We start from the raw sequence: 10,311 nt of genomic DNA, 5'->3' as shown, positions 1-10,311 counted from the left end.
TAATACATATTGTCAAACTGTTTGATACTGTCAAATCATGTGCTTATTTTCCCTTCTCTTACATTAAAAATTGCAAGTTGGTAACAACCTTGTGTATGGACCTTAGATTTTGCATTTCTAATTAAGGTGACTATCTGCTCTGCAATAAGTTTTTAGAACGTTTTCAAGAACTCCAAAGGAAAATGGAGTGGATAGATCAAATAAGCATGATTATTTCTGAAATAAATATTTTAATCAGTAGAAGCAAAAACATAACAACCTTTAATCTTCTGTCACCCAATAACTACACATAAAAATGCTTTATTTGTGTGGTGTTCAGAGCTTAGAGTTAATAACTCTGGTTCAAGGAACATGTGAAAATTGTTCACTCATTTCTGATTGAAAAACAGAGTTGTCATAGAAATGAAATTAGACTGAGTTAGCTGTTAGTAAAATTATTTAAGCCAACAGTTATTTAGAGAGCAAATTCATATGGCAGGTGATTTAAGTTAGGGAGGACAAGGGAGAAGAATCCACATGTATGTAGAATTGATATATAGCAGTCCCAAAATGAGCCTTTATTTTGGCTTACAGATACAATCAATTTGGCAGAAATGCAATTCTAGCACATTATCTCTTACTGCAAGCACATGGCAGCTGCACCTTATAAATGTTTTACTATTTCAAACAGATTTCTGCATGGGGAAGCTCATAAAAGTCCACAGAGGCATATCCCAGTGTTGTGGGATAAGATTTTAAAAGAAATCTTGTGGAGAGTTTTTTGTTGTTATTGTTGATGATGATGATGTTCTGGCCTTGTATACTAGTAAGAGGGAATTGGCTAAATGTTGCTCCGAGGGACTGCAATAATTATAAATTTTGAAATACAAACAATAAGACAATCTTAGGGGGGAAAGTTCTGCATTGTAATATAGCTTTTCATTCATACAGTAATGTGTATTTATGGATATGGTCACTGATAGCTAGCAGAAGAGATCTTCTGAAGTTATCTTAGTGGGCTATGGCCATTTTAGAGAATGTTCCTCCCTTTGAACATGCCCTCTGTCTGAAAGGCTGATCCATGGTAAACCTCATTTTAAAGTAATTATTAAGAAAAAAAGCAAGGATCTGGAAGCTGTCATCACTGTTAACTCAGCATGTTACAGGCCTTTGATTACCAACCTCGCTATGATGATAGCATTTTTATCTGAACTATAGTAATTGTTTTTACATATGCATCAGAACATTTTAAGCAAAGCTAGCTTTTATCTATATAATTTGATGACATGCATGTTTATCTTTAAGAGATTAAAGTGCATTTTCTGTCAAGGACCCTGACAGTTTACCTATCATGTTTATTCAATATTTGTTGAGTAATCCACAGTTGGATATATATTCCCCTCCCCCAGCTGCCAAATCAAATCAACTATTGTACATTATAGTTACACATAGTACCTTAAATATAGGCTTGGTTTTACTTATAGTCCTATAGAAGCGTGACTTAATACAACAACTGCATATTTAAAGTAGACAATTAATTAGAACTACATGTACTATCCTATGTAATTTTATATAATGCACTTTCATAAATTCATTTTTACTTTTTGCTTCAACAACTTTACTAAATTAACTTTTATTTTTAGTTATTTTTTGCTTAAATTTCCATCTTGATCCTGAAATGAAATAAGCAGGTTTCAGATTGGAGGACTGCTTAAGTTTGACAGTTTTGGCTGTCGTACCTTTGGGCCAGCTCATTAAAGATTAAGACATTATTTCTTGTGTTCTTTGCAGACCACTAAAGCATTCCTTCCCAAAATGCTGGAACTGAACCACGGACACATTGTCACTGTTGCAAGCTCTCTTGGCCTCTTTAGTACTGCTGGAGTAGAGGTTTGTACAAATTTCTTAAAACATGTTTCTTGTATGTTGAAAGAGTTTGCTTTTATCATCAAGCTTGGTGTACAAAGTAATATGTGCAGCACTTGGACAAAACAATTCAACTTTTAAGAAATCCATCAGTCAGGAGTAATTAATCTAGTATCTTTGGAAAACAAAATCACCAGTGAACTAAAAGCAGTAGACATTGCAATGAGATTACCACTAGCGTTTTCAGATCTTTTATAGAAAAGTTTGTTGTAAAGCTATCATTGTAGAAAAAAAATAGTCCTTAATTGATGAAATCTCAATGATGTGAGAATTAAAATTAGTATCTCACAGTATTATTAGGGCATGCTATAAAGCAGCTTTTTACTGACTAAAGCAAGAGAAAAATGTTCCTATTAAATGGCAGCACACCTCTAGAGGCTTTATTTAGTGGTGGGAGATGCTAAGAAATGAACCTGGGACCTCTGTCACTGAGCCATACTGTATGTCATTTGAGGAATCTAGATGTTGGATAGAGCATTCCTGGTTCAAAAGACATTGCCAAAGACATGCTTAGATTTGAAGTGAATCAGAATTGGTAACTTGGTAGAACTAGAATTGGTAACTGGTAGAAATAGAGCCATATTTCCTTCCTCCTTCCTTCCTTTTTTCCTTCCTTCTTCCCTCAATAGTGATGCTTTTTATTTTCAATTGTTTTTTGTTGTTGATTGTTTGTTTCTAATATAATTAAGGTTACATTTTTTTCTGGCTATTGATAGGTGATAGCAGGAAGATGCTGGGATAACGTGATTTGTTGGCAAGTCTATTCACTATGTATTGTCTCTAGCGTTACCAGCATATTTTCTCGGCATCTCTTTGTTGCTTAAGGTGCTTAAAACCTCTGATCAAGAGGAGACTATTTCTTCCTTTAACAGTGAAAGCAGCTAGAGTCACAATGAGAGGAACATTGTGGGACAGCCTTCTGTCAGGGATGCTTCAAACTAGATTCCTCCTAGGAGCATGGGGGTTGGACTTAGTAGCCTAAGTGCAACTCTGTAGTTCTATATTTGCCCAGGATATTCGTAAATTCTTCTTGTATTATAACAAAAGCAGGTTTCCAATATCAGCTATGTATTTTCCTTCTTACTACTAAAGATAGGATTAAGGATGAGCAGCAATAATTTTAGTTAGGCCCATAAAAAGGGATAAATTAATAAATTTTAGTGCATTAATCTGAGATATGTCTGACCTTTGTCGTAGTGTCCTTCCTTCCCCTGCACCTTCTTTCTTTCTTTCTTTCTTTCTTTCTTTCTTTCTTTCTTTCTTTCTTTCTTTCTTTCTTTCTTTCTTTCTTTCTCAGTACCCTTTTATCAAATGCTTCCTGTTTTAAACTAAACTTTACTATGGATTAAGATTCTGATTTGCCCTGATACTGCTCAGACTTAGCTACTAATGTGCAAAAGTCCAAACATTCCAGTTTCTGGAGTCAAAACCATTGAGCAAACCTAAGAAAAAAGATGCTATTTAGTGGCTTTTTCTCTAAATTGCTTGAGGTAGCTCTTCTTTCTTTAAAAGAAAACAATGGCTGAATTGAGACATGGTTTTTTTTTAATGCTGCTTGAAAGACAGAGGGCTTTTTATTTCTTCAAAAAGCAACATCAAAGAGTGTTATTTAAGTTTAATTTTTCAAAAAGACATTTTTATTTAATAAAGGATGATCGGTTTAAGTCTTTTTTTAAAAAATTGTGTAATTTGTTCCATGTTTGTTTTTTATATCACCAATTTAGGATTATTGTGCCAGTAAATTTGGAGCTGTGGGGTTTCATGAGTCCCTGAGCCATGAACTAAAGGCAGCTGAAAAAGATGGTATTAAAACAACACTGGTTTGTCCTTACCTTGTAGATACAGGAATGTTCAGAGGCTGCAGAATTAGGTAAGCAGGCAAGATATATATATCAAATACATTACACACAGCATCAGTCTGCTTTGTTGAATTAAAAAAAATCCTTTGTGAACAAAATCATAATAAAAACATATTTCCTATGTTATGGGGAAACATGGTCTATTATATTTGAAAATATATTGGATTGGATTCTAATGTGATAATGTTTAAAATAGTTCATTAGACTCCCATAGCTAGTTTAAGACCTATGTTTCTACTGTGATTGCAAGATACTATTTTTTAGTGCAGCATAAATGCCTCTTACATTAAATACTATTTAATGTAGTATATATTAAATGTTTTAGATTAAAGAACATTCATTGTTTTAACTCAAAGTTAAGTCTGAAGTTTGTAATCATGATTTGTGGCCCTGATTACAGCTCTTACAATTAAAATTCTAGTAAGAGTCTAGTTTTATAATTTTTGTCTAGGTAATTTAATTTGACTTCATTATTGGTATTTGTATTATGCTACTGAGTTTCCAACTACAATGTATAGTACTCTTAAATTTTATACTATTTATATTATTTGTCCTAGTTTCTGAAGGTGCATACATTGTGGGGAAGGATGATTTGTATTAAGCAAGGACCTCAATCTCATCCTATTGAATTAATAAAACAAACGTGCTTGACATTGTCTTTCGTTTTCATGTAATTTTTATCTGATATATTTTTGAAATGTTGTTTGTTATTTTTATTTTTCAGAAAAGAAATAGAGCCATTCCTTCCACCTTTGAAACCAGATTACTGTGTAAAGCAAGCTATGAGAGCTATACTGACAGACCAACCTATGATTTGCACACCTCGTTTGATGTATATGGTTACCTTCATGAAAAGGTCATTATTTAGATCTACTCAGTAAAATGTACATCTTTCAGAAATAAATGGGCAGTCAGACTTTGGGATAGATGTCCACTTCTTCTAATTAACTCAGGTAGTATTGCTTGTCAAAGAAAATGTGATAGCACAGAGTGGCCCAGGAATTATAATTATTCATAATTTATGGGATTGATACAACCAGTTCTCCAACATGGCATAAAGCAGTGTTCATTCTATAAAAGAGAATATGAGAGTTCCTTGGTGCTCTCTGAGCTTGGCTGTTTTCTTACAGATGTTTCATTACCTAAACTATGTAACATCATCAGTGCTAGACTAGCACTGATGATATTACCTAGTTTGGGTAATGAAATGTCTACAAGAAAACAACCAAACTCAGAGAACACCAGGGATCTCTCTCTTCATTCTTTCTGTCTGTGCTAGTACTGTTTCCTCTTCATTAGCAAAATGTATGAAGCAGAAGTCCTTCACATCTATTACTTGAGATTTTTTGGGTAGTAGCAGACATTGCCTGCAGATGCTTTCAGGGGAAAAGCAAGTTTCTATCACTGGACTACTACAATAGTCCATCAATATGGGGACATCACTAGGGCAATTGTATTTCTTTTGAAGGAACAGAAACACAAAATAGACTTCATAGATAGTGTATCAAAAAGGAAAGTATCCAAAATTTTTGAGTTTGGAGAATAACAAGGACACATATTCTGGCCTTACTGGCTTAAGCGGCATGAATTCTGCACAATTATACTTTTAAGTTCCATAGAAATCAATGATAATGTCTAACTAAACCATTTCCAATCTGATGAGCCCTGAAAAGTTAATAGCATTAATTTCATTTATTTAATTATTTGTACCTCACCTGGAGGCTAAAACATATAAAGAATGGTTGCTGGAATTGGGTATGCCTAGTTTAATGAAAAGAAGGATTAGGGGTGACATGATAGCAGTGTGCCAATATCTCAGGGGTTGCCACAAAGAAGAGGGAGTCAAGCTTTTGTCCAAAGCACCTGAAGGCAGGACAAGAAGCAACGGATGGAAACTAACCAAAGAGAGAAGCAACCTAGAAGTAAGGAGAAATTTTCTGACTGTTAGAACAATTAATCAGTGGAACAATTTGCCTCCAGAAGTTGTGAATGCTCCAACACTGGAAGTTTTTAAGAGACAACCATTTGTCTGAAATGGTATAGGGTTTCGTGCCTAAGCAGGGAGTTGGACTAGAAGACTTCCAAGGTCCCTTCCAACTCTGTTATTCTGTTACCTTTATTATTTTTACAAATAACTTAAGATGGTGAATATGTCCAACACATCTTCCTCTTCCTGTTTACCCCACAACAACAATCCTGTGAGATGAACAGGGCTGGGCTCAGATCTCAAAGATCTAAACTTTGTTATCAGTCATAAAAGTGAATAGATTGCCAGATACTCAGATCGGTGTAACCATGTGGGGGACAAATAGCCGGAAGTGTGTTTATAAACCTTAAAGCACCCTTTCTGAGCTGTGGTAACTTTGAATAGTCATCAAATAACTGGTTGTAAGTTGAGATTTACCCATAACAATATTGGTCCGCTCCCAAATGTCTTTGGGAGGAATCATAAAAGTGAAATTAAAAAACAGTGTATCTCCTTAATCAAAGGCATCTGGACTGTTACATTCTATGATATTTTCCCTGTTTTGGTTTTATGGGTTATTTATTTCTTGGAAAACCACCTTCTTTTGCAAGAAACTTCTCAAATCTGTATAAAGTCTTATAAAATTCCTCAAGGGCTCATACCATTTCCAATTGTTAAAGTCTCTAGATACAATGAAAATAGAAACAGTAACACATGAAAACAAAAGCAAAGTACCAAGGAAAGAAAGAATGAGGCATAGCGCAAATATTTTGAAATAAAAAAAATGCTAACAAATATTTCAGCGTGAGGCCCCTTTTGAATATGGAATCCAGTCAAATGGTCCTTCTGGTCTTTTGGCCTTGATCTCTGAGTATTATTAATTTTTTTTAGCTAAAAATGAGTAAGACTTAAGAAAGGAAATACATATTGGTTTTAAAATAGGTAACAGTTTGATGAATTGTCATCGCTGATAAAATTACTGTATTATTCTACAGAGGCATTGTCAATAGGTCATTAGTTAAAATAGTCAAAAGTGTGTGCAGCCAAGACTAAGCCACCCTGGGAAGCATTCTTTAGTGAAAAATAGGGTGGGGTTTGTGCTTCAGAGGAAGCCCTTCAATTGTCCATAAAACACATTATAGTCTTGTACAGAATAGTTTTATTAACATCCAGAGCCTGTAGCTCTTTGGAACAATGTTAGAATTTGCACCAGTAAAGCTTTTGACTCATATTACTTTTGACACAATAATAATGGATATGTTATTAATTTAGCTTTAGGAATTATTTATACTTTGTTTCTGATTTGTTGATTTTGTAGAATAGAAGCAATAACTATAGCAACTTAAAAAACTTCTATCCTTAGCCTATCATATCTGAGGGAATCTGCTCTAGATAGTATTTTAATTTTCTTACATTTACTATTGCAATTTTGAAAAGCAAATAATAACCATCTTTATTGCTATATTTACAATCCTGTTCATCTTTTTCCTTTTTTTAGCATCCTACCTTTTGAAGCAGTTGTGTGCATGTACCGGTTTTTGGGAGCAGACAAGTGTATGTATCCTTTCATTGCTCAACGAAAACAGGCCACAAATAACAATGAAGCAAAGAATGAAATATAACATTTTATAAAGGACTGTTATTTGTAACAGAATTATTATCAAATGCTAGAACTGTATTCTGGAGGGCACTTGCATTTAGCAGGAGCAACTGTTAACATTTTATGATGACATTCTCTTGGATCCTATACCTGGATAGTGAACAGGAAAAACGTTTTTGTTTTTTTTTACATATTGTATGTAGAATAATCAGAATACCTGAGAACCGTGACAGGCAAATTTATAAAAAGTAGTGATCACCCTTATTCTTTTGAAACTTTGTTAGATGTACAGTAATATGCTACTCTTTTTATAGAGAGAAACTTTGTATGATTTCTCTTCAGATGGTCATGCAATTAGACGATTCAATTGTTTCATCAATTGTTCATTTTCTTGTGATGTTTTCATGATTGTCATTTACAATATGTAATGTAGCAGGGCAGTGGTTCAAAAGCTCACTCAGTCTGTGTGGGATAATACATTTGAATTACTTTTTGTTTTTCATTGTTGCATATTTTGAACCTAAATATGTCTTCAATAATGGGAAGTTTGAATTGCTTCCAGAATCGAAGTCATAATCCATACCATTCATTTCTGTTATTAGATAAGAATATATGGCTTGCATTTAAAATCAGCCACTATAAAAGCCAACTTTGATGGAATTGGATGGGCAAAGGAATATACAATTAGTCTTTCTAGACTACATAGTGAAATCCATTTACCTATCATTGATTACTGTCCAATTACCCATGTTTTCACTTAAAATTCAAAAGCAAATTGAGTTAAGAAAAAAATAAATCTTGGTCCTCCTGCCAATTGTCACATTAAAGAGTTACATAAATAAAATGTAATATTATTAGATACAACTTGAATATTAGAAAGTCTGTAAAATGTTTTTGTTAATTGCATTATAGAGCAGAAAACATTTTTACCTTTTTTGTAAGAACAATTCTGTGCCTTGAATTTGGTAAACTGTATTAGTAGAATATTGTAAAGGTGAACTTCTACCTCTATATCTAAATGTATATCATTCATTTGTAAATTTGTTATAAAATTGTGACCTTTTTTTAGAATGTCATGTTAAATACTGACCAACTTTTGTGGTTATTAAAATTAGCCACCTTGTTGTTTAAGACATAACTTGTTTTAAATGCTGTCCAGGTTTGGGGCACTTTTTTATACTAATTACATTCCATTTCAACACAGGAGAATATGTGTTTTTATATTCTGTTCCTATGGTAATAATGGTATCAAGAAATACAGTTGTAGTTGATGACTTGGCCTAATCAATCCTCATATTTTCACTGTAGTGGGACCTTTAGAGGAGCAGTGCATTTTTTCCAGGAGGCATTCTTTATGGGAGGATAGCTGTAGTATGTACTGCTCTTCAATTCTCTACAATGAATATGGATTCCATTGCATATATATGCCACACAATTTAGATCAAAGTTTTAAAAACAAAAAGCAGCTATAGCAAACTATTGAAATGCTTATCTTTATCTTACACTATTCCAGACAAAAGGAGACAATGCTGTATATTTTAAACACTTCTTCTTCTAGCCATTATAAAGCACTATGTTCTACTATCCAATAAATAACCATAATTAATTAAGACATGTATGATAGGAATTATTTTTCTCAGCTTTGGTTTGAGTGTGGCTATTCAGTTCCAGCTCTGTCACTGGAAGTTTTCTGATAATCTTGCCTGTTCTACAACATGATTTTTGTCATGTCAAAATACATGAATAAACTACTGATATAGTAGGATTATTCTGATGTGGTTTGCCTTATCTCTGCTAGGATATGAGAGATATTATATGAAGCCATAGTCTGATTAACCATAATTTGATAAAACCTGTTGACTAGATTTGCAAATGCATTAAAATTAGAGATGGGCAACTTATGCACTAGCTGTATAACTGGCTCTTGAAGACTTGTTTTTTCCCTAATAGCTGCAAGAGTCATTTCCAACTACTTTGATAAATTTCAATTTCTACTATTTTGAAATGGAAACCACATGGAAGCTGTAGCTCAAGTCTAAAATGCACTTAAATTCTTATCTTATTCAAGTACCTTTGATGCTTATGGTCCTGCCTACTGCAATCCACTCCCTTAAAAACATTAAGAGCAGCATCCTGGCCAAAACCATAACCACTATCTCCATGACAGCATTAGTACCTTGCTTACATAAAGATTCTCTACTGTAGAGCAGGTTTTCTATTGTCCCAACAGATTTTTATACCATTCTCCATGCTCTTTTTTTCACACATCACATCTAGGTAAGCTTCTTCCCAGATACATCTCTTGATAGTTATGACTGACAAATTGTTTTTTAGAATTCCAAAAGTTTTAAAAAGAAATATCAGATTTTTACACATACTTATGCTTTTAAAGAATTAAAAACAATATTTAAAAATAACCTATATAACCCACAAAGATCATGGATCACTAAAAACTGACTGTATTTTAAAATTGTCCATATAATAAAAGGATTCTCAGGCAGGACATGTTCAACTTGTGCTTTTCCCAGTTCTATGTTAGACACCAGCTGTGTTTACATAATGTATTTAACAAGGTTGGTTAAAGACCTAGCGTCTACAGGTGCACAGCATCTAAAGTTTGATTTGCAGTAGACTTTTTAAAAACAAAATATATTTTGATTTTGATTTGTTCATGCTAGTTCTTCTGTAATAATGGTGTAAAATGGTGATCACTTGTTCCACTAGATTTTTCTTTCCACAAAAGGTTGCTTTATTCATTCATTCATTCATTCATTCATTCATTCATTCATTCATTCATTCATTCATTTTGCAGAAAAAGGTTGGAGTTTGAGCCAATTATGGAATTTCCAATTTTGGAATTTGTAGACAGTATCACCTATTTATTATTAAGCTTCTGTGCCACCCAACCCCCCTCCCCCAAAATTGGGTTGCTCTCAACAATAAAAGATTATACAATATTACATTTAAAAGGAAGAAAAAAA

General features: G+C 33.4%; 1 protein-coding gene across 1 annotated transcript in view; it reads left to right on the top strand.

Annotated features, from left to right (window-relative positions):
- RDH10 (retinol dehydrogenase 10) overlaps window positions 1-8,536 on the top strand; it is a 23,325-nt gene extending 14,789 nt beyond the window's left edge. The window contains exons 3-6 of the mRNA XM_015817157.1: window positions 1,771-1,869; window positions 3,630-3,775; window positions 4,489-4,620; window positions 7,229-8,536. Coding sequence (XP_015672643.1) covers window positions 1,771-1,869; window positions 3,630-3,775; window positions 4,489-4,620; window positions 7,229-7,352 — 501 coding nt within the window. The 3' untranslated portion in view covers window positions 7,353-8,536. The remainder of the gene's footprint in view (window positions 1-1,770; window positions 1,870-3,629; window positions 3,776-4,488; window positions 4,621-7,228) is intronic.
- The last annotated feature ends 1,775 nt before the right edge of the window (window positions 8,537-10,311 follow it).

Source organism: Protobothrops mucrosquamatus, unplaced genomic scaffold, assembly GCF_001527695.2.
Source record: "Protobothrops mucrosquamatus isolate PMUCROS unplaced genomic scaffold, P.Mucros_1.0 scaffold556, whole genome shotgun sequence".
In the NCBI taxonomy this organism is placed as follows: domain Eukaryota; kingdom Metazoa; phylum Chordata; class Lepidosauria; order Squamata; family Viperidae; genus Protobothrops; species Protobothrops mucrosquamatus.
This window is presented reverse-complemented; position numbering and strand designations above follow the sequence as displayed.